The 25,775-nt window shown below is 38.9% G+C and overlaps 1 protein-coding gene across 4 annotated transcripts in view; it reads right to left on the bottom strand.

The window, feature by feature from the left end:
* UTRN (utrophin) overlaps positions 1–25,775 on the bottom strand; it is a 454,275-nt gene that overhangs the window by 353,337 nt on the left and 75,163 nt on the right. For all 4 annotated transcript variants that reach the window (XM_079779951.1, XM_079779952.1, XM_079779953.1 and 1 more), the window contains one exon: positions 2,988–3,049. In XM_079779951.1, the coding sequence (XP_079636077.1) occupies positions 2,988–3,049 (62 nt within the window). The remainder of the gene's footprint in view (positions 1–2,987; positions 3,050–25,775) is intronic.

Below are 25,775 nucleotides of genomic sequence, written 5' to 3'. Positions count from 1 at the left end.
CAGATAGATTAGCTGGCAGGGCTCCCACTAATCTTTTCTGCCAATCTTAAAGTCTTTCACAGTTTTTCCTAACTCGGATAACAGTGACTTGGCAAAAGGTGTCAATAAAGATGGAGAGGAAGAGACAATGTTAAATATATAGGGTACTAGAATCAACAAGGACTTGACGTTCAAAACTTTGGCCGGGGAGGAAGCCACAAAGTTTTAAATGTTTGGAGGAGTTTAAAGCAAATTCCTAAATGGCAGAAGATGCCATGAGGGTCTGTTGGATTTCCTACCACATGGGACCAGCCCTATTTCTCCAGAGGGGCCCACACCACAGGAAAGCAGCAGACTTGATCAATAATTCTATTTTAAAGTTCACCACGATATACCAAAGGGCATGGATAAAGTAGGAGTGACATACAATTCATCCCCTTCAACAGGATTTTTTCCTTGTGCCAGCTTCTCGATTACCTAGTGACACCATGCTCAAATCCAACCTTACACCAGCTCTGCAGGAGTTAAGCCAAGCAAGGAGTCTATGGGAATCTCCCAGTCTGTCCCTTTACTGGTCACCAGTATGGAAGCAGTCAGATTAATGGACTTAAGACAGCCAGAAGAAAAAAATAAACATAAACATAAAAATAAATAAGTAAATATATATCCTATCTAACAAAGAGGCAATATGCAAATTGACCATCACTCCAACACACAAGATGGCTGCCCCCATGTGGTCAAAGATGGCCACCACAAGATGGCCAACAGGGGAGGGCAGTTGTGGGCAATCAGGCCAGCAGGGGAGGGCAGTTAGGGGTGACTGGGCTGGCAGAGGAGGGTAGTTGGGGGGGACCAGGCCTTCAGGGGAGGACAGTTGGGGGGGACCAGGCCTGCAGGGGAGGACAGTTAGGGGTGACCGGGCCAGCAGGGGAGGACAGTTGGGGGGGACCAGGCCTGCAGGGGAGGGCAGTTGGGGGAGACCAGGCCTGCAGGGGAGGGCAGTTGGGAGGGACAAGGCCTGTAGGGAAGGGCAGTTAGGGGTAATCGAGCTGGCAGGGGATGGCAGTTAGGGGCGACCAGGCTGGCAAGGGAGGGCAATTAGGGGTGACCAGGCCGGCAGGGGAGGGCAGTTAGGGGCAATCGTGCTGACCGAGGAGCAGTTAGGCATCGATCAGGCTGGCAGGGGAGTGGTTAGGGGGTGATCAGGCTGGCAGGCAGAAGCAGTTAGGGGCAATGAGGCAGGCAGGCAGGTGAGCGGTTGGAAGCCAGCAGTCCTGGATTGTGAGAGGGATCCCAGATTGCAGAGGGTGCAGGCTTGGGCTGAGAGACAACCCCCCTCCCCCATGCATGAATTTCATGCACCGAGCCTCTAGTGTATATATAGTATATAAAGTGTAACATATTCTTCTATTTCATTATATCCAAATATTCATAATTTCTTTGATATATCTGTTCTATACTCATCCAAATTTATTTTTTGACATCTATTTCTTATTAGAAGTAATCTCAAAGAAATAGTTTCCAGGATCAGCTCAACTTTTAATACTGTTTCTCCAAATGAAACAAGCTTTTAGCTTCCGTGTCAGTTTACATAACTTTAGCTTTTACTGAGTGGTAATGTTACTTGGGCTTTTCATTGTCTTGGCAATACATACAAGCCTCCTGGAGCAAATAACTTGCATGGAACTTAAAGCCCTGATTTAATGTTACAAAATAATATGTACATTATAAATGTAAAATTTTAAATATCAAGTTCATAAAATCATCTATCCTGGGACTACTGGCAATCAAAGGCACCCGAAGGTTACCTGTGCCTCTACAACAAAGCAAATTAAAGTTTACAAAAAAAAACACAAAAAAACAAAAACAAAAACAAAAAAACCTCTGTCTGCTTTGGAATAATCCTATACAGAAAACTACCAATTGTGCAAGCACTTCTATATGTTTGACCTTTCTGTCAATGTCAGACAGTTTTCACACTCCTTACATTCTCAGAGGCTAGATAAAATATTCCTCAACAAAAAAACTTGCAAAACCTAAAAATTCATTGCAATCAAATCATCAACTTTAAGTATTGGGATGTGGAGCAATTTTAAACTGCACTGCTACTCAAAGTAATCTTAAAACACTTTCATTTTGCTTCAAAAGAAATAGCAATGTTTATTTTCCTAACCTTTGCAACCTTCCCAAGTAGAAATTATTAAAAAATAGCTCAATTAAAATAGCTTTCAGACTATTTTAAATACCATAATGGCATTTCTCTGAGAAAGTTTTTTTTTTTTCATCTTGCTACAGTGTCATCCTACAATCCACTGACCTGAAAATTTTCCTCTCTTCTCAGACTCGGAGAACAAAATTTCCTGTAGCCTCTGGATTACCCAGAGGCCCCAGGAGGGAACCAGTTCAATAACCAATGGATAACTCTAATAGGACAAGTTTGAAAATAGTGTTGCAATTCCTCTCTTCAGCTTACTCTGCCCCTAAGCAAAATATCAACCAAAACCTTGATTATAATCCAAGTGGTAAGAAATACTGGGGAAGAGTACAACTTTGGGGAAAGAATTGAGGAAGTTCACAAGAAAAGAACAACATGGTAGGTAAGCATTATTAGCCGCAGCCAGTGTAAAAGTCCCTAAACTTTTCTGCACAAGGTAGAAAGGCTGCCTGAATGATAACAACTTAATCTTAACCAGGCAAAATGAAATCACCTTTTTAGCCAAGTGAACACAAAATTTTCCCAGTGATATGCTCATTTCCTAAATGTACCCAGGATTCAGACAGGCAAAAGGAGCAAACTATTGGCTTAATGTCCAGAGACTGCCACATGAAAATAAACAGCCATTTTCACCCTGAACTATTTATCCCAGAATTTCCATTTCAACCTATCTTAGAAGACAATAAAAGAAGAATAAATGTAGCTCTATATTTTTGTTAGATCACATTTCTAAGCTCCATCAATCAGAATGGAGCACGTGAATCATCAGAGGGTTTTGGCAAGTCTTGGTTACCTTTGAAAAGCGAGCATTTATCCATTTGGTAAAGGTTTTCTTCTGCACGTCATTGTGTTCATCTGTGGGAGGGAAAAAGAGAGAGAAGGGAAAAGTATGAGACACTGTACACGACCATCTCTATCCCAGGGAGTTTTAAACGGTGCTACTGGCAGAATTCCTGAGGCACAATGATCCCCAGCTAATGAAGAATGTCATGGCTGACGACTCCAGTGTTTATGGAGCCTGCTAACACATTTATGCAGCACAGGGAGGCTCAGGCACCTTTCCCAAGCATCGGTATATTGCCAGCAGCCATTAAATCCACATTTGTAGGATAGAACTATCATATGCAATACAGACTTGCATTTTAAGTAAAATTTCAGCATAATAAAAATGTCAGCATGTTCAAAACAAAAAAAAAATATCCATTAAAAACTAAGAAATTCATTATTTCCCTTCTTTTCATATGAGTTTTATGCCTTCCAGAACAAAAACTAGTTCAAGGTTCAGTATAAGGTTTACAGTCAATTCCATAACCTATTTCCTGTAGAAAGAATGACATGGCAAGATATGAATGATCTTGTTCCATAAATATGATCTATATATTTTGCAAGTAGAGAAATCAGTATTTTTAAAAATATTTACAAATTCATTTTTCAAGGCACAAATGAAAATTGACCTTAAAAAACTAAAGCATCCTGAACTTCTTGAAGATGGGCAGGGTTACTGAGTTGGCTATAAGGAGGCCTGACAGTATAATGAAAAGATCAGAGGGCTTTAGAACCAAATAGACCACATCCCAATGTACTAGCCTGTGGCCTTGGGTAAGTCATTATAGGGGCTCCTAGCCTCTAGGCTCCCATATGTAAAATGTGGATAAATAGCACCCGGCTCCTAAGGGCACTGTGAGGATTAGTGACTATAAGTGGAAAATACTTGGCACAGAGCTGGTGTTCAATTCTTCTTTGTTCTTGTTATGGTTGTTAGTATAGTATATGTATGAACAAATCAGATAAACACCTATTTTACCCTTTCTGTTACTTCTAATCATATCCTCTTCAATTGCTCACCAATACCCTAATACCGTGGTCGGCAAACTGCGGCTTGCGAGCCACATGCGACTCTTTGGCCCCTTGAGTGCGGCTCTTCCACAAAATACCACAGCCTGGGCGAGTCTATTTTGAAGAAGTGGCATTAGAAGAAGTTTAAGTTTAAAAAATCTGGCTCTCAAAAGAAATTTTAGTCGTTGTACTGTTGATATTTGGCTCTGTTGACTAATGAGTTTGCCGACCACTGCCCTAATACAACCAGCAAGAGCCATCGTTATTTAAGTCCTACAAAGCAGCCTGTTAACAACCTCTAAGTAGTTCTGAAAGCTGCCCAAGGAGCACCTGGAACAGTGCAGAAAGCTGCTATATACACACGGCTGGTTCCACTACCGTCCATACCACCAGCACCCCCCTCCCCCCGCCCGCCCCCTGCGGCATGATAACAGCAAAATAGTAACAGAGGAGGCCCCAGTGTGCCCTGCCCTCCATCCACCCATCTGAAAGGGCTTCCTCCCACCCAGACCTCCGCACTCAGCTCGAACAGCATAATTAGAAATTCACCCCGACACTTCCCCATGTCTGGGGTGTCTTTGGTCCTTACTCTCTTCTGGAAGGAGAGTTTGTAATGGAAAGGTCATTCCTGGAATAAATATAGCAGCAGCTTCAGGAAAGTGCACTCCTATAGATCCATAAGGGTAATTGGAGACTGACTCCGGGACACAGAGGGGACAACTGGATGAAAAACAAAGCTGCTGTCGAAGAAACTTCTTGATGTTAATTGTGCTAAGCAGAGGCCTTCCTTCCAGAGAGGACAATGCAGTCAGCATCAGCCCCGATTGCAGGCTTTCTACCATCTGATCAATGCCACCTATCAGCCATTTATTAACCTAGAGGACTTGCTTACATGCTGTGAATATCCCAGCCTTGAACATCACACCCCAGAGGGACAGAGCTCAGATTATACACAGGATATAAGGCAACCAGGCACATCTACTTGTCCCACTACTTTCAAAAGATTTATTTTTGTAAATGGTGCCGTATCTATTATTCTTTAATGCTATAAACAAATATATATGTCATAAATATTAAATTCTGTTAATTTCATAACCTTCATACAACTTAAGAATGTTTGACCATAAAAATAAGAAAAATTCTAAGGGACAATATTACTACACTAGAGGCCCGGTGCACAAAATTCGTGCACAGGAGCGGGGGCTGGGTGTCCCTCAGCCCAGCCTGCACCCTCTCCAATCTGGGATCCCTCTCACAATCCAGGACTGCTGGCTCCCAACTGCTTGTCTGCCTGTCTTCCTGATTGCCCCTAACCACTTCTTCCTGCCAGCCTGGTCACCTCTAACTGCCCTCCCCTGCAGGCCTGGTCCCTCCCAACTGCCCTCCCCTGCTGGCCTGATTGCCCACAACTACCCTCCCTTGCAGACCTGGTCCCTCCCCTGCTGGCCATCTTGTGCCGGTCATCTTGTGTCCACATGGGGGCAGCCATCTTGTGTGTTGGAGTGATGGTCAATTTGCATATTACTCTTTTATTAGATAGGATAGAGGCCTGGTGCATGGGTGGGGGCCGGCTGGTTTGCCTTGAAGGGTGTCCCGGATCAGGGTGGGGGTTCCCTTGGGGCATGGGTGGCCTGGGCGAGGGGCCTGTGGTGGTTTGCAGGCTGGCCACGCCCCCTAGCGACCCAAGTGGAGGACCTGGTATCTGGGATTTATTTATCTTCTATAATTGAAACTTTGTAGCTTTGAACGGAGGCTAGGGCAGGCCAGGGCGGGCGGAAAGCTCGGCTTCCTCCATTGCCGGGTAAACCCAAATCTCCTGCTCGCTCAGTGGCCGCAGCCATTTTTGTTGGGATTTATCTATCTTCTATAATTGAAACTTTGTAGTCTTGAGTGGAGGCCTGGGTTGGCCAGGAAGTTTGGCTTCCTCCATCACCGGGAAAACCCAAGCCTCCTGCTCTCTCCAGCTCCGTAGCTGCTGCCATTTTTGTTGGGATTTATTTATCTTCTATAATTGAAACTTTGTAGCCTTGAGTGGAGTTCAGGGCCAGCCAGGGCGGGCGGGAAGCTTGGCTTCCTCCATTGCCGGGGAAACCCAAGCCTCCTGCTCGCTCCGTGGCTGCAGCCATCTTGGTTGGGTTAATTTGCATACTCGCTCCTGATTGGCCGATGGGCGTGGCTTGTGGGTGTAGTGTAGGTATGGTCAATTTGCATATTACTCTTTTATTAGATGGGATTGTATTTTTTCTTAACCTCTTTTCTAGGTATTTAGTCTTCTTATTTTCAAAAACATATTAAATTATCTAATACCATACAGGGTCCTCAACAGGTATAAAGTAGAATGAAGTACTCATCACCTTATCAAATGATAAATAAAATATTTCAATTTTATCAAATATAGAATGAATCAAATTTTAAAGATAGATTCCCACCATACAGAGATGTTTATAAAAATCAAAGAGGTAATTTTTCTACAATAGTCTTTGATCTTTGAGTCCAATCAAAGTCTGAATACGAGTCTAAGTAACTGATATAAAATAAAATATTGGCTTATAAAAGATAATCAACCCCAAACATTTCAAAAACACTCCAAAATTCATCAAAATTCTTTTATATTAATATTTGTGGTATAGTTAAAGAGGAAAAAAGGATTCATATTTCAATAAGCCTTAAGTTCACATTTCACTCTTTTCATACACACACACACACACACACACACACACACACACACACACACCAGACAGGAATTCAGTAAAATACAGGAATTAGCCTGCAGCTTTTTGATTATGAGATTAAAAATGTAACAGCTTTGGAACACTTGGTAGTATAGAACTGCCCTCCACACCACAACCATTAGGACCTTGGCCCAGGTCTCTGTAACAGGGAGGTGAAAATATACTAGCAAAGCGGTAGCAGGACATCTCAAAATCTAAGTCATGCTATTCTGATCAACCATTTTGCCTTCCTAGAAATTTACACAGAACTCCGAAAGTCTTGAATTCTTTTAACTCTCCATTATTAAGCCAATATTAGTTAACTTACGTATAACTATATTATTTATATATGAACTAGAGGCCCAGTGCACAAAAATTCGTGCACTTGGTGGGGGGGTGGTCCTTCAGCCCAGCCTGCCCCCTCTCACAGTCTGGGAGCCGTCAGGGGCTCAAGGCTGCCTGAACCCAAGGCTGCCTGAGCCCCAGGCCTCGTAGCCGCTGTGGCTTTGTTCAGATGGACGTCTGGATGGATGTCCGGAAGACTTCAGCCCCAATTAGCATATTACCCTTTTATTAGTATAGATTAAATGAGTGAGTATAATTTACAGCCTAAATATATTCTTTCTGGTTCCCAAACAAGTGTTTTCTTTAGATTTGAAGTTTAGAAACACATGTAGTTTCTGAAAGCCTTTCCTGACTCAGTAAATCTTACCCATTAATGACCTTTCTCCATTAGGGGGATAAACACGGGACTGAATTAGAAGAAAAAATGTGTTAAATCCCTTAAGGCTGATTTTCCAAATTCTTCCTCTAAATATTTTGCTCTTCTTAGAATGCTTCTGACATGCTCACGCAGATCCAGAGCCTTGGCTGCTGCCTAGCCTGGAATTTTATTTCTGTGATGGGTAAGAGAAATGAAGCAAGAAACATCAACAAAACTGCCTGATAAATCTTCAAAGAAACGAGTTAGAAATTTATTTCACTTCACCAGCTCAAATGCATATCAAAAATGCCTTTAGCAGAGCTTAGCAACAAATCTCGATGTAAACGTTCAACTGGAATTGGGGCAGAGAAACTAGGAGTTGCATCCCCTAGGGAAACACACCCGTCTCAGGAGCACATACACCACCACTAAAACTCTACTATTAGACAGAAAGCATGACCCCTTGTACACTTTTCAAAGCAACTGAAGCGTGTCCAATTGGCTGGCAATAACCTGGGTTTCATAAGATGTAACTCTTCAGAAAAGAAGTCCTTAGAATTTAGGCCAAAAAATAATATCTTGTTGGATGATTTCAAACTTGGATTGACTTTATGGAAGCCTCTTTCAAGAAATTTAACACAACCTAGAAAGCAGTTTCTCATTAGCAAAAGGAGATGATTTCAGAAGCAGTGAAAGCATTTCAGACCACCCTCTTTTTCCGGGTATGTGAATCAACCCCAAAATAAATCCATTATTAAGGCTTAGTCATGTCATTCTCCTCTCCCGCTTTGTCATACCCAATTTGTTGGTCTCTGAAAAACACCAATTCATTTATTCAAACAATATGTATTAAAATGTCGTACAGAAATATAAATATTATGTAATAATCTGTAAAATACTATAAATATATAGACAAAGAAACAGAGACAAGAGGAGACAGACGATTCAAAAGCAGAGTGCTTAAACTCCCAATTTTGTTTCAAAATCTGACATCCTCAGAGGATCTGGGGGGGTGGGGAGAAACAAAATTAAAAAATGAGCTTTTTGAAACTACCTAAGTGTATAAGAAATTGTGGTAACATTTCAAATTATATTTTTGTAATTTTATTGCATTTATAATTTGAAGTTCTTAAAGCTAAAAACTGCATTTAAAACAGTTTTGCTTCACTCTGTACAAAGCAAAAAAAAAAACAGTTGATGGTCTCTTCGGGAGAAGTGGAGATGGATGGAGTGAGAAAGAAGAGGAAAGCCATTCACTTTTCAAATGAGAAGCTGAAACCAGGGACAAAAGTTAAATGAATCTCACCCACATACCATGTCACAGAGTCACAAACAGAACCAGGTCTGACCACCTCCTGAGCCTGTGTTCAATGCACAACCAAGCAAGAGAAGGTCAAAGGGAGTTTCATGGGGGGAACTGGTGTTTACAATATGTAATGAAGGACAGATGAAGTTTGGTTCATGCAAAGATGGGAAGAAAGACATTCTAGACAGATTAAGACATAATTGAATAACACCCTCTCCATTTCAGGCTCAGACTAAATACCAGACCCTATAAAGAAGAACACATTTAATAAAAACATAATTATGTATCTATAAAAAAACACAGAGGACTCTAACATATAATGATGTCAAGACAATAATTCTAAAATAACCCAATCTTCAGAAAGTTTTCCATCCTGAAAACAGTTGAAACCCATAAAAAGGATCAAGCGTACGGCGTTAGAAATATATGCTCAAAAAGAATGTTCTTTTTTTTTCTCCAAATCATTTTTTTAATTCTTTATTGTATAAAGTATTACATATGTCTCCTTTTTCCCCCATTGACCTCTCCCCAGCCACTCCCACCCATCCCCCAGCACATGCCCTCACCCCCCTACTGCCTGTGTCCATTGGTTATGCTTATATGCATGCATACAAGTCCTTTGGTTGATCTCTCCCCCGCCCCCTCCCCTGCCTTCCCTCTTAGGTTGGACGGTCTGTTCAATGGTTCTATTTCTGTTCATCAGTTTATGTTGTTCATTATATTGCTCAAATGAGTGAGACCATGTGATATTTATCTTTCTCCAACTGGCTTATTTCACTTAGCATAATGCTCTTCGGTTCCATCCATGCTGTTGCAAATGGTAAGAATTTCTTCTTTTGTACAGCAGCGTAGTATTCCATTGTGTAGATGTACCACAGTTTTTGGGGTTTTTTTAATATATTTTATTGATTTTTTACAGAGAGGAAGGGAGAGGGATAGAGAGTCAGAAACATCGATGAGAGAGTAACACCGATCAGCTGCCTCCTGCACACCCCCTACTGGGGATGTGCCCGCAACCAAGGTACATGCCCTTGACCGGAATCGAACCTGGGACCTTTCAGTCCACAGGCCGACACTCTACCCACTGAGCCAAACCGACCAGGGCTGTACCACAGTTTTTTAATCCACTCATCTGTGGTGGGCACTTAGGCTGTTTCCAAATCTTAGCTATGGTAAATTGTGCTGCTATGAACATAGGGATGCATATATCCTTTCTGATTGGTGTTTCTGATTTCTTGGAATATATTCCTAGAAGTGGGATTACTTTGTCAAATGGTCAAAAGAATGTCCTTGTAAGAAGATATAGATTCCTTGAAAATCAACCTGTTTAAGTAAACAGATGTTCTGTTAGCATGACCTCTGTCTGACCTATCCACTCGGCTCCCAAATTCATTACAATTATGGAGCACTTGGGTTCAAGAAAGTCCACAGCCGCACCTTGACTGGATAGACAGTTTCTATTCTCAGCATTGGAGGAAAATGTTTCAGCTGAGACCCAGCCTAACCCACCAGACTGCTCACCTTACTATCACAGAATCACAGTGTAAGAGCAGGAAGGAAAATAAAGAGGCACCTCATCAACCAGAGACCAGAAATGTCAGAAGCTTACCCAAAGCATGCAGTAAGTTGGTGTCACAAATAAGTCAGGATCCATGTCTCTTTATTTAATACTTCTCTAGCTCCCAAAACTGCTTTTTTTAAAAATATCATTATTCAAATATAATTCACATATCATACAATTCAGCCATTTAAAGTTTGCAATTCAGTATTTGGTATTTTACATTATTAATTTTAAAATTGTGGTAAAATATATATTACATACAATTTGTCATTATAGCCATATTAAAGTGAATAATTCAGTGGCATTGATTAGATTTAGAGTGTTGTGCAACCATTGCCACTATCTGTTTCCAAAACTTTTTCATCCACCCAAAAAGAAACTATATAACCACTGAGTAAGAACTCTCCCCTCCCTCTTTCCCCCAGGCCTGGTAGCCTCTAACCTTTCTGTTTCTATGTATTTGCCTCATCTAGATATCTCATATAAGTGGAATCATATATCTGTCTTCCTGTGTCTGGCTTCTTTCACTTAGCATAATGTGTTCAAGGCTTGTCCATATTGTAACATGTGTCAGAATTTCATTCCTTTTTATGGCTGAATAAATAGTCCATTGTACATACATGCCACATTTTATTTAGCCATTCATCTGTTGGTGGACCCTTGGGTTGTTCCTACCTTTGGGCTATTGTAAAAAAAAATGCTGCAATGAAAACTGGCATACTAGTATCTATCTGTTCCAGTGCCTGCTTTCAGTTCCTTTGCATACACTGAACCTCCCAGTGGAACTGTTGGGTCATACAGCAATTCTATGTTTCGATTTTTGAGGAAATGCCAAACTGTTTATGTAGTGGCTACACCCTTTTACACTTTCACCAGCAATGTACACGGGTTTCAATTTCTCCATATCCTCACTAACACTTATTTTCCTTTTTTTTATTATTATTATAGCCATCTTAGTAGGTATAAAATGATATGTCGTGGTTTGGATTTGCATTTCCCTTACCACTAATGATGTTGACTATAGACTGAGTTTTGAAAATGCAAAAACTACTAAGCAAAACCCCCCAACCTTTGAGAGATCCTGAAGATGTTCTGAACTAGTCCAAGTTCAACAGCATGACACTCCTAGTAGCTAGGGTTCAGAGATGTTCTTTTTCATTTATCCTACACAATGTTGCAAAATCATTAATCTAGTACCCAAATAATTACTTTCAGAATTAGATAGATCCATTAATTCCTGGCCATGTTCTAATTTTGGACTTTACTTACCTTTTACCTATTTTCACCTTGATGAACTCCTCAAGTTGTTTAAATAAATGCATAGGAATACAAGAGGAAATGTATCCCTACTTTCACTTTCTAGAGCTTCTAAACTTAATCTGAAGACTATAAGATTTATAGGCATCTAGTAATGTTTGAAACCTCTCTGTAAATAGCTTTTAAGAAACTATTAATGTCTTAATTATTAACCTTAGTATATGTGATGCAAATGCAAAAGAACAAGGACTCAACTTATGGGGACAGAAATTGTAAACTTTACATATAAATACTTCACTTTGGACTCTTATCCTGGAGCAAAAGAGTTTTATTAAAATCAGTTGAAATGTCACAGAACAAGGAGAGGTTATTTAGGAGGAACTGAATGAGTCATAAGGATGATGAGTCACTGTCATGAAAAGCCAATAGAAAACTAATTTTTTTTAGTTATTGACAAAATTTAGACTTAGTAAATAAAACTGTGAAATCTAATTCTTCACTTTATTCCTATTAAATAAAAGTCTATCATGTTCTACAAATGCTACAGAAATCTCAAAAAAGAATAACTGCTTCATAAACAGATATCTCTAGATATATGAAAATTCATGCAAATGACTTTTCATGGGAATGGGGAACAATTTTTTGAATGTAAAAAACATTCCACTGATCTGACTTCAGACTTTGTCAAAACAAGTTCTACTTTCCAAAATAAGAAAAAAATATGTCTTTCAAGGCTGTTAAATATTCAGTGTTTTTTTCTGAGTTTGCTTTATTTTTCTCCATATTATGAAGAATCTAAGAGATGTTTTTGATTCTTTATAAATCCATATGATAAAACAATAAAAATAAACAATAAATAGTCATTCTCAAACCAAAAAAAAATCTTATAGGAAAAAACATCAAAATAAAAAGAAAACACTTTCAGAACCCAAATAGCTCCCTGCACTCCTATATAGGAATGCTAGTATTATCTATAGACCTGATGTAGAAAACCTTTAACTGTGTACCATGTGTCTTCTATAATCACAACTTTGGGTCATCACACTCAGATACAAGTATATAAACTAAATGAATGAGCAATGTAGATGCCAGTGATAACCTTCCAAAGCAAACAACTCCAGTGACTTAAGAAGTGTGGCAATATACCAGTACTTCAATTTAGTTATCTGTGTGTCATCAGCTAAGCAGGAGAGTCCCCAGGTAGCCCCAAGAGCAATGTGACTTCAAGAAACTCAAGGATCAAAGAAAAAGCATTTCCAGGTCGTCCAGATTAGATGCTAGCAAAAGTTTAGACAATCTTAGAGGCCAGAACGTTCCCACAAACAGAACTACGAGCTATCATGACCACACCCCAACATTTGCAGAATCTTTGGAGCCAGGACTCTTCCCCTCTTTCTTTGTGTTCAGCACCATTTCCTGCTTCTGACTGCTTTAGTTTTTTGAACATCCAAAAGCTCCTCCATCCTACCTCCCTGAATTTTCTTCTTCAACATCCCTCCCTGGACCATTCTAGAATTCTCAGCCATAAAGCCTGCCTCACAACACCAGTCCTGGTCACCCTACAGCAATCCAACAGCATTGGAGTCTCTTTCCATTATTTCTTTTCTTGAATGTCTTTTTGCATCTTTTCTTTCTCTTCTTGAAACTTCCTGTATGATGTCTATAATAGACTTTTTAAAATTTCAACAGAGAATGAGTAATGCTATATTTATGTCAGTTTAAATCAGAGGCTTCAAACATTTTGTGTTCATGAACCTCTAAAAGAATTCCCATGTATGTTTTTAAGTAGACAGCTAATATTTATGGTAAATTTAAATAGGCAACAAAACATAATTTCTAGCATATTGTTAAGGAGCTGCAAATTTAGCTCTTCAATTAATAGAAAATGTCTTCTCTATTACCTAACTGGCAAAAGCTAGTCCTCACTATCAAACTAGTCACCTAAATCAGACTTAATTTCTGACAAGGGAAGCCTGATTTTAGTTTTCTATCTAAATACCATGTTAATATGTATCTCCAGGACAACAGCTCACTTCAGAATTAGCATTCTAAGATGGGTAGGTGGGTGGGTGGGTGGATGGATGGATGGATGGATGGATGGATGGATAAAGATGGCAGGCACAAAGCCTCATTCCTACATGTACTAGTAATAAGGCACAGATCATTTTAATAATTTTTAATGGAGTATTCTTTGTTTTGCATTCTTAAATTGTTCCCTTTCTTGGTGCCTAACAGCACTGTAATGCAGTGAAAGCTGAGGAGGGTGAGAGATGATTCTTTTTGTTGTTAAATGAAGAAGGGGAATCCTGAAAGGAAAGATGGGAAAGGAGAAGGCAGGTACCTAAGATGCCTCCCCAGGTTCCTTAACCACAAGAAAAGCTGGCCATAGGACAACACACAAATTCCAGCATGAAAACCACGCTAGGGACTCACAGTTGTCCCAACCCAGGACAATACTCCAGAGAAGGGGAACTATAATTTAATTAGAAAGGCTAAACGCCAGAGGTGGCCAATTACAAGGCATAAGCTATCTTTGTCACCATTAACACCAGAGACTTGGCTAATTAATTTAGTAAATGTGAGAAATGTGCTTTTACTGTGGCTTGAGAATTGGCACTGGTGAAGTTTAGTGTTATTCAATGAATGTGAATTGGCTAAATATTTTATAGACATGCCTCACCATTGATTAAACAGAATAAAAATCTGGCGAGATGAGGAGACTAGATCCCTTAAGGCCCTCTGTTCAGCCATTGGCTAGAAGGATTTTAGTTACCTGATGCTGACTAATTTCTTTAACTAAATCCTCTCTCTAAAACAGCATTGTCCAATAGAAATACATGTGAGGCATATACATAATTTTCAAGTTTATAGTAGCTACATTAAAGAAGAGGTATAATTAATTTTAATAATATGTTATGTAACCAATATATTCAAAATATTATCATTTCAATACATGCTCAATATTTTGAAAACTACTGATATCTAACATTCTCTTTTTCTTACTTAGTCAGTATTTTAAATATATTTTAATATATTAAGGAATAAAAATTATGGTCATTAAAAAGTATATAGTGTATATTTATATACTGTGTACATAAATGACTAGAAAAAAAGCCAAAATATTAGTACTGTTTATTTCTAAGAAGACCCAGAGAATATTCTTATATCCTAATTTTATTAACTATATATTCTGATTTTTATAATAAATAAAATAGAATACTCTGTACCATTTTTTTCTTTAAAACAACCACCTACAAACAGTGTATTTTTCTCCACTTGGATGTGGACAAGTAGGAGAGGAAGAGAATGTAGCAGCCAAAAACCTAAATTGAGTGAGAAAGATCTCCTGTCTGCTTGCTTTTTTTTGGGGGGGGGGAGGGATAAGAATAAGGGAGACTTGCATTACCTGTCATTACATGCAGACAGGAAGGATCTAGGAGGGAGAGAGAGATGGGATGCCACACTCAATACACAAGAAGGGCTCTCTGATGGAGCCAAACCCCACAGGATGGATGAGAGAAATACATTAGGAGCCACGTTTCTCAACCAGATCCTGTTAAGGTCACATATTTCTAAAAATGAAACTGCAGGTTAAATTGCTTTTCTTGTATCTGTCTTTCCAGTGAGTTTTCCACTCCAGTCTGAAGAGATAATTAGCCAGATGAAAAGTAATAGTACCTATGGGGATCCATCTCTTCCCATCTTCTAGTCTATTCATTATGAAACACTGTTGAAGAGGGAAGTGCATCATTGAAAATACAACATTTGCAATAAATTCAAGCATTTCTAGGTAAAATTATCACGATAATAATTAGTTATTAAGATGGAAAGGCAAACATGGAAGATTAATACAAAACCAAGTGTTACTGATGGATCACACAAAGCTACCAGACTGTCTCAAGGATAGAATATGTTACCCACTTTTAGAAAATGAACATAAACCAGGGGGGGAGGAAGGGGATAAGAAATATCTGTTCTTTGTTCATATACTTTCATGAAATACCACCCACTATAAGTATAATTTTCAAAATAAAAAATAGAATATTTTAGAAGTACTTTTTAAATTTATTTTCTTTATTTTAATGTTAAAATGTTAAGCATGATACATTAAAACAATTTTTTAACAGGAAGAGTCACTGTAATAATTGAATTTTCAAAATTTCAAGTCCATTAAAATGCCATCCTTTGTCCAAGACAAATATTTATAATAAGCAGGGAAAACAAGCCAGAAAGGAACACTATGTTTCTCCTTAAAAACTCAGGGGTAAAGACTTTTTCCCATGGACTTCACAGTTATGAAATTGACTCATGAAGCACAACATTCTTTACTTAAAAGTATTTACATTGAAAGCTAATAAGTAAAATAATTTAAATATTGAATCTCATGTTGAAAAAAATGTATACTGCTTCATTTTCAATTTACATAACTATGTAAAAATTCACATGAACTATTAATATTTTTCACTGAAAAGCTTATTCAGGTAGCAATGGACAGGGAGATAGAGAAAATCTACAATATGAACAAAAATGCAAGAAACCTCCCATTCCAGCCTTACCCCAACATGCTAATGTTATCCTCTATATCGTTTACTCTCTAAGAACCTCTGAAAATTAGGATCCTGCCTCAAATCAGCACCTTTAATAGTCTTCTGTGGATCTGACGTTTCTTTGCCTTTTTAGAAATTTGTAAACTTAGTCTCTGGGTATAGCAGACTTGGTAATTATCTTCGGCATAAAATAGTTCCTTTTTTAGTCTTAAATGTCCCTCTTTGAAACATCAAAAAGTCCATATTAATTTAACTTAGTTAACGATTAATTTAATTAATTTAGTTGAAGATTAGAAGAACAAGTTCATGTTTGCTCTTCTGAAATAAATGCTTTTATGGCCAGTAATTACATTTTCTCTTCACTTTTATCATTTTAGACCAAAGAATCCTAATCATCTTAGCCCATTTTATAAAAACATCAAATGTATTTGCTCCAGGACTTAAGTTTCCTTCACCAGACTTCTCTCGCTGTTCAATTAAGCAGGGGACCAGAGTCACGGAGAGTAATCCATGTGTACGGTCATCCTTAGCTTTGCAAAGGAAGGGTAATGTTCTGTATTCTTTCCTGTTTCCTTCCGAATCACACCCTAAAAACTAGTGTCTTTTTTTTTTCATTGCAGCAACTCCCAGGCCAGTGTCTTCTGAGAACACTACAATTACTTCCTCCCTTCCGTGATCCTAGATTATACAAAACATAACTCGTGAGGACAATTTTTTCTTAAAGTTAGCAAGACAGTGAGTCAAACAAAAAGATCTGAACAGATAATCTTCCTTTAAAGCTTTAGCACTTCTCTCAGGACAAGGGTAAGCCAGCAAACCTGGAAGCAGGATCCTGAAGAAACATAGGCACACCCATGTTCAAAGCAGCACTGTTCACCATAGCTAAGAGGTGGGAGCAACCCACGTGTCCATCAATGGCCAAATAAACAAAACGTGGTATATGCATACAATGGAATATTATTTAGCCTTTAAAAGGGAAGAAAATTCTGGCATATGCTACAACATTGATGGACCTTAAGGACCTTTTGCTAAGTGGAAAAAAAAAAAAAAGCCAGTCACAAAAAAAAGACAAATACTGTACAATTCCACTTACACGAGGTACCTACAGTAGTCAAATTTATAGAGATAGAAAGTAGAATAGTGGTCGGCATAGTTTAGGCAGAGAGGAAAAATGAAAGTTACTGTTTAATAGGGACAGTTTACACTTTGAAAGATGAGAAGATATAGAGATGGATTATGGTGATGGTCGCACAGCAATGTAAATGTACTCAATACCGCTGAACTGTTCACTTAAAAGTGGTTATCACAGTAAAATGCATGTTATTTGTAATTCACCACCGGGGGGAAAAATAGGAAAGGAGAGCATATGCAATAAATACTTTTCATTTCTATTTCAACTTGATTTTCAAAGAAGAGATATTTGGTATGTCTTAGTTCATACACACCCCAGCAAGACAAAGGGGGAAACTTCACTAGGTTCCAATTTCATCTTTTAGAACTCTTATTCTCAGCATATCATCCTTTTGGAATGTAAATCCAGGTAATCTGGATTTTAGAATCAGAATTGTTTTCATTAAGATGTCTCCAGACATCTTACTCAACAGGGAACTATCTGTTCAAACTCATTGTGGTAGATACTACTCGTTACCTACACAATCCTTTCTCCCCCTTTTTTTTTACTGGTTGAATCTTGTTTTCCTTGAAGCAAGGTGGCAGTTATAATACTCACCTTGCAAACATATGGCTCAGTTTTTGACCAATGGCATGCAAAGGGTGTTGTGTGAAACTTCCAGCAAATCTATTCTTTCCCTGTCAAAAAATTATCAAGTTCACTTGGCATAACATTTTGCCCTCAGCCTTGTACTTTTCTCCAAAAATCAGAGCAGCCAGTTTCCCTGAGCAGGTAACCAGTCCTGGATTGCCTACCTACAGACTAAAGGTTACTAGAGAAAAATGAATTCTTTCTTCATTAAGCCAGACTAGAAGGCTTTCTCTTACTTGTAGGTAAACTCAATCTTAACTCAACTTGTCACCACTGAGATAAGTCTGAAGGAAGAAATTCAGGAATATTTCTGGTCTAGAAGATGGAGTTACTAATAGACATTCTACCTCTGTAAAAGGGATATTGATAAAACTGAATTGTAACAGTCCCCATGTCACCTCCCCCATCTAAGAGGTAAAAGACAAATGATTGAAGTAGTGAGATGAAGGCATGGAGGATGCTATCAGAACCTCAATCCACAAAAGATATTTTTCTTAATGAAACTAACCTTCATTAAATGCTTACTGCACGCCAGCCATAAGGGTAATCACTTTGCATACATTTTCTCATTTCATCCCAACAACCTTACAAGGAAGAGCCTGTACTCCCAGCCACTTTATTGAACTGCTTTTTGATAGCTTTAGGCCTTAACTCATTCAAACTCTATGATTTTCCTCCTAAGTAAAGGGGGAGAAAAATGCAACAATTAAGTAATTGTAATAAGAATAAAAGATAATATAATCAAAGTATGTAGCAAGGGGAATATGGTTCAACAAAAAGTGATTGTCATTCATCTAGAAGAGCATACTGCCCAAATTCCCAAGAAAGAGCTAAACATCAGAATCCCCTGTTGAATTTCCTCAGTACAGATTCCTTGAGCCCAACCAGACTTATTGAAGCAGGAGGGTGCCCAGTCATAGAGCAAGCAGTGACTGGTGGAGAGGAGGAGGGGAATTGTGGGGGGGTGGGGGCGGGGGCAGGGACTCTGAACTGCAGAATGTACTCTCAAGATACCACTTTGTTGCACCAAATCATTAGAGAGCTTATATACCTAAGCCACACTCAGGAATCTGCCCTCTGCCCACACAACTGTCTTCACAGAACCTACATTTCAAAGAATGCTCTCTGATTTCACTAAGATTTAAGAGCATCTCTGTAGTTTATGTGAAATTGCTTTAGAGGGCAATGTGCATTGCCTCCTCTCACTTTGGGACCAGGAATAAGGCAGGCTGTGCTGATAAATCAGAGCTCTGCTTTCTCGCAGACACTGGTGCTATTTCATCCACTCACTGTATCACTTGGTCTTGGCTGCCAGGAAGTTCAGAGCAAAGTTTTGTACTACAGTTTTCCTCAATCACGTTGTAAGTATCATTGGGATAAGTATTATTTTAACTTTTTGCTTTGCTCTGGGAAGACATTTATCACAAAATCAGTCCAATGTATTAAGGAAGATTTAGTAAGCCAAAGCAAGAAAACTTAAACCGCCTATTTTCCATCCATTCAGAGATAAACACTGTTAACATATTTGTGTCCATCTGCCTGGACATTTTGGTCTGCTTGTTTTTATTTTTTTTACAAAAAAAAAAAGGAATGAAAAAGAAAATACATGGCATTTTATGGCCTTAAAATACATTATGAGTATGCTTCCATCATAGTACATACTCTTCTATAATGTCATTTTTAAAGATACAGAGGTGTTTCATTGACTGAACATTCAATAACTTATATACCATTATCACCCTCTTATACATTTTCAATGCTGTTTCTGTTTTTAATTTTATAAGCATTTCTTTAATAAACATACTTGGAGTTACAATTCTGTACACATATATGATTCATTTATTTACTTATTCATTCATTCATTCATCCATTTAAAGGATAAATTCTTAAAAGTTTAAGTCAAATAGACATCTCAGTAGCCTTCAACACTCAGTAGATCACTCCCTGCCTTTCAAAACACTCTTTACTTGTCTCCCCAGATTCAAATTTCTCCTTCTCCTCTATTCCCCCAGTTCTTCTAAATGTCAGATATTCTAAGAGAACTTCACCTCAATATATTTGCTCTAAGTAGTCTGTAATCCACCCTTATAGTCTCAAATACCATCTATGTGCAAAAGTCCCAGTGTTGTATTTGCAACCCAAAGCTCTCTACTAAATTACCAAATTATATGTACTAGTAACTAGAGGCACGATGCATGAAATTGTGCAAGGGGCTCAGCCCTCACAGCCCGGCTGCCTCAGCCCTCGTGGCCCTGGCTGCCCCGCGGCCCAGGCTGCCCTGCCCCCTGCCCACTGGTCATTCCGGAAGGTCATTCCGGAAGGTCGTTCCGCTGTCCGGTCTAATGAGCATATTAGCTCTTTATTATATAGGATGGTTTTAAAATAAATACATTCACAAATTACTTGGTTGTCCACCATTCAAGAGGTAGAGTTAATTCCCCTCCCTTTTCATGTAGGCTGGATTTGCTAACTCAAGTCTAACAAAGAGAATACGGCAGAAGTGATGATGCAGGACTTCTGAGACTGTGTAAAAGGCATTACAGTTTCCTCCTTGTGTTCTCTCACATCACTTGCTCCAGGAGAAGCCAGCTGCCATGCCATGAAGACACTGAAGCAGCCCTATGGAGAGGTCCATGTGGTGAGGACCTAGGGCAGTGATGGGCAACCTTTTGAGCATGGTGTGTCAAACTTCGCCAAAAAACTGAGCATAACTCGGGTAGTGTGTCACTTTGAGGAAAAAACTAACTCCAAGACTCTAGTCGCAAATGTTTCATCCTCAGGAGCAGCAAATGTTTCATCCTTGGCATGCGGCCGCGTGTCATCAGAAATGGCTACGCGTGTCAGTGCTGACACGCGTGTCACAGGTTCGCCATCACTGACCTAGAGTCTCCCACCACCAACAGTCAGCAGGGAACTGAGGCCTTCTGCCAAAGCCATGTGCATTGGCCATCAGGGAATCTGATCCTCCCACCCCGATCAAGCTTTCAATTGACTGCAGTCCTGACCAACACCTTGACTGTAACCTTATGAGAGATGCTGGGCAAAGCACCTACCAAAGCCACTCCCAAATTCCTGACCCAGGAGATTTCATAAGATAATAAATATTTGTTGTTTTAAACTGCTAAATATTGGAGTAATGTATTATACACAATAGATTACTAATATAGAGCTGCTGCTAAGTTTCAGAGTAACTTGTTGTGCAGCAAGAGATCAATCATATAGCATGTATCCAACCACCTACCTGATATCTCCACAAGATATCTCACAGACCATTTCAAGCTTAACATGTCTAATACTGATCTGTTGGTCTTCTTTCAAATAAATTCTGTCTCCAGTCTTTCTTATCAGTACAAGCACCTAAATCCATTGACTTGTTCATGCCAGGAACCTAAGACAAATCCTTGGCATTCCACAATCTATCTCATACCACAATCTATCACCAACTTTTGTTAGTTCTAATTCCTAAATATACCATGAATCCATCCACAACTCTTCACCTCCCAGTCATCCCCCAGTTCCAAACTACTGTCATCTCTTGCTTGGAATCCACTACCAGTGGTCGGCAAACTCATTAGTCAACAGAGCCAAATATCAACAGTACAACGATTGAAATTTCTTTTGAGAGCCAAATTTTTTAAAACTTAAACTTCTTCTAACGCCACTTCTTCAAAATAGACTCACCCAGGCCGTGGTATTTTTGTGGAAGAGCCACACTCAAGGGGCCAAAGAGCCGCACTCAAGGGGCCAAAGAGCCGCGATTTGCCAACCACTGCACTAACCTGAAACCAATAATCTGACATTAACCTCCTAGTTTCTTTTCAATCAACTTTTGAAATGGTAGCCAGCTTGACCATGAACTTTGAAACAAATGAATATGGTTTACAAAGATCTGAATCATGTGAGCCCTGCCTACAGCAAGTCTTATTTTGCAATGCTCTGCCCTCCTCTCAATTGCTCCAGACACACAGGTCTTTGAATTACTCAGATGCCCCAGGATATTTGCTCATGCTGCTCTGTCTGCCGATAGTACTCTTCACCCCATTCTCTATCTGCTTAATTCCTATGTTTATTTAAGGCCTAGTTTTAAACATCTTTTCCTCAGAGCAGACTCTGGACTCCTCCAATCCTTCAAGGCATCCTGTTATCTTTTCCTTTGCCCCCTAGTACTTAATTTGATTACATATTTATTTGTATAAGTCCATGCAGGCAATAAATGTCTACTTTGCTCACCATAGTATATGCAGTTCCCAACAGAGTATCCATTAAAAAATTATTGAATGAGTGTATTTAATGTGTTCATTAAATCTAAACAAACTGTGTATTAACCATTATTCAATCTAGAATTCTAACTTTTCCACTTCAGTAAAAAGAACTTGATTCTGTTATATTATGGCCTTTTCTGTAAATTTTTCAAATCATAATTATCAAGATGACCCACTGACTTTCATTGTCATTTCCTCTTTTTCACATATTTAAAGATCTTTTTTTATTAGCAAAGAATAAAAATTGGCCTTCTAGGAACATTAAAAAGAATCACTGGTGCCCTGGCCAGTGTGGCTTAGTTGATTGGGCATCGTCCAGTGCACTGAAAAGTCACCAGTTTGATTCCCAGTCAGAGCACATGCCCAGGTTATGGGTGTGATCAGCCAATCAATGTTTCTCTCTCTCTCTCTCTCTCTCTCTCTCTCTCTCTCTCTCTCTCTCTCTCTCTCTCTTTCTCTCTCCCTCTCCCTCTCTCTCTCTCCCACTCTCTCTCTTTCTCTCTCTCATATCAATAAAAATGTATTTTTTTTTAAAAAAAAAAAGAACCACTGGTATAAAAATAATCCCTAAAGGCAGACTGAAAAAGCAATTCCAAAGCTCATTAGAAAACTAAATTGACCCCTAATTCATCTAAATAGGAACACTTTATCCTGATCTTTAGAGTTTTGATGAATAATAATTTCCCTTTCCACAGCTCAGTGGATTTGTAAAGGCAGGAGGATCATGACACTGCACAAGATTATTTTCTGATGAAGCAATCAGAGACCTGCTGAAGGGAGAACCAAGAAATACTAGTAAGGGCAGCTAAAGCACAGAGTGAAGCAACACACCCAGCCATTCGCTTCCAATCAATACTGCTCTGGCTCCTGCCCAGAGACGCAGCAGGCCTGGGAGCAGACAGTGTGTAAGTTAGGAGGCAAAGCCACATACAGGGAACAGCCCCACTGTAGAGTTGGCAGCAACTACCCAGGAAAGACACTGTGCATGGTACCCACGGTGGAAATAACATAAAGCATGCAGTCTTTCCACCCACATTCATACCCACGGACCTCAGCGCAGTACCAAGACTAAATTCCACAGGTTTACGTATAAACACAAAATTGTGCCAAACTCTGGTGAATGGCACATATTTCATCTTAATAGATTTATGTGAATACATAGTGACAGAACATGATAAACTCAATTATACTCATAAACATGTTGTATAGTATATTATATACTTACTCACTGAGGAATAAATGTTACTTGGTATAGGGAAAGATAGAATACTCATTGAATCTGAAAAACTATAGCTTTGGTCATTCCACTCATTGTGACAAACAGGTACACATATTTGTTTTATTGTAGCTCAGAGTACATTATTAATATTAACTATAACTTATTTTCTCTATAAACCAAGTAATAAAGCTAGACCATTTTTACTGTGTTTAATTTTTCACTTCACTAAAACTGAAATTTTGATAAAGGAATTTAACCACCCATTCCCATGGCAATTGAATACATAACTCTTTAATGTATAAATTACCAAAACACACTGATGAAACTTTGTTTTCTGAACAATAGAGGTAAAGAAAATAAATAATATAAATGTTTAAGCTATAATAATTATTCTAGAAAAATTCAACTCAGAATGACACTAGGTATCAAAACAACAACCATATATAATTTATTCATATATAAATAAATAAAATGTTTATATTAATACTCATGTTAAATATACTACAACTTATAAAAAAGGCTGCTACCCTTTGTGAGGGGGAAAAAGCATACCATTAAACTGCCATGCAGAAGGCGGCAAGGGTCGGAAACCAGCCTGTGCACTAGAACAAAAGAGGGGTGCCCCAAAGCAGCACCCAGACAAGAGCTAGGAAACAAGAATACCAACATTTAGGGCCATCAAGGGACACACTCCAACCAGCAAGCGAGAGCAAAGCATCCCACTGGCTGGACAACCAGGTGGGAGTCCACTAGGAAAGAAAGAGTAGGTGTAGGGTTTATCAAAGGTCAAAGTGAAATAGCAAATGAGTAGCCAGGCACGGCAGACAGGGGGTAGAGATCTATAACAATTAAACACAAGTCACACAAGGTCACACCAAACAAAGCGCTTGGCAAGAAAAAGAAAAATGTCACCATGACGCCCAGCTACAAGGAAACCAAAATGATCTTGTCTTGATATTCCATATCTATAAAAGGCTAAGTTGACTCGCGCATGCGCGATACATATAAAGCTCTCTCTGGCGCCAATCCCACGCGTGTGTTTCGATCTGTCATTGTCGATCGTGAATTTGGTTGGCACTTCTATTATACAGAAAGGGCGAAGAGCAATATTAAAATATTTCTTCTAATTAATTTCCTTTCAATGTGCACGAATCCATGAACCAGGACACTAGTTGATAATAATGAAACTAGAACACGGTGTAAGCCTGAGGAAATAAACCCAGAAATGAAAGTTACAGTTCTGATCAATTTCAGATCCTATAATCCTCAGATAGTGTGCACTTCCCTAGCATTATCAAATATTCTCACCTGTTAACAACTATAATTTATTGAAGTTTACACACATGCATAAATACCATGTAATCCTTAAAACCATGAAATGCCCCCAATCTCATCTATCAGTAGTTCTAAAAGGATCAGTTTTAGGATGTGGTGCACAATATTTAGCAAACACAGTCCAAATGTTATTCCAGATGAATGACTAAAGAAAAGAGTCTATTTTACATGCATTTTATATAAAGTGGTTTTTTAAAAACATACAAGTGTGGTTACAGTAGCAGATTGCATGTACTACTATGTAGCTATTGCCCAGGAGAGAAAAAATGTGTTTAACTGCATGAGGGAAAACACTAAGAGGAAATTTCATCAAGAATGAGGAATTCCTCTAGATTTTCCTACTCTTGGTTTCTCTGCTTTCTCTCCATTAAAGCCGCTGAGTGTGTCCAATCAGAGAAATCCAATGCAAGAGAGTAAAAAAGAAAAAAAAATCTATAAGTGCCATAGGACATGTCAAGAAGTACTTTATTTTCTCTAAGAAGATGCAGTGCAAGCAAGTGGGGAAAACGCATACACTCACAGTAATTCGAAGGCTTTCCATCACAAAACTCGCTCACAAACACAGACCTCTAGAAACATTTTTCAAGCACTGAATTGCTAGTACTCGTGTAATTTGAAGGAAAGAACTAAAAATAATATAACCAAATTATAAGCAATTATCTTTTTTATAACAATGATGATGATAGCCGCCACAGACGTAGCTAATAAGCGCAGAGCTCTTGCCATGTGAAGGCTTGGTACCAATTTCCATGCATTATCCTATATTTTGTCAATTGAGATATAATTCACCTGCCATAAAACCCATCAACTGAAAGTGTACAATTCAGTGGGTTTTAGTATATTTGCAAAGTTGAGCAATGATCATCACTCTCCAATTCCAGAACACATTCATTACCCCCAAAACCCTGTACCCTTTAGCAATCATTCCCCAGTCCCTCCCTTCCTCCCAGGTCTAGGCAACCACTGATCTACTTTCTATGGATTTTCCTGTTCTCAACACTTCATATAAATAGTCATGTTATATGTGGCCAATGATACCAGACTTTTTTCCCTTAGCATTATATTTTCAAGGTTCATGTGCA

Source organism: Cnephaeus nilssonii, assembly GCF_951640355.1.
Source record: "Cnephaeus nilssonii genome assembly, chromosome: 9".
Taxonomy (NCBI): Eukaryota; Metazoa; Chordata; class Mammalia; order Chiroptera; family Vespertilionidae; genus Cnephaeus; species Cnephaeus nilssonii.
Note: the sequence above shows the minus strand (reverse complement) of the source record. Positions and strands in the feature narration are given on the sequence as shown.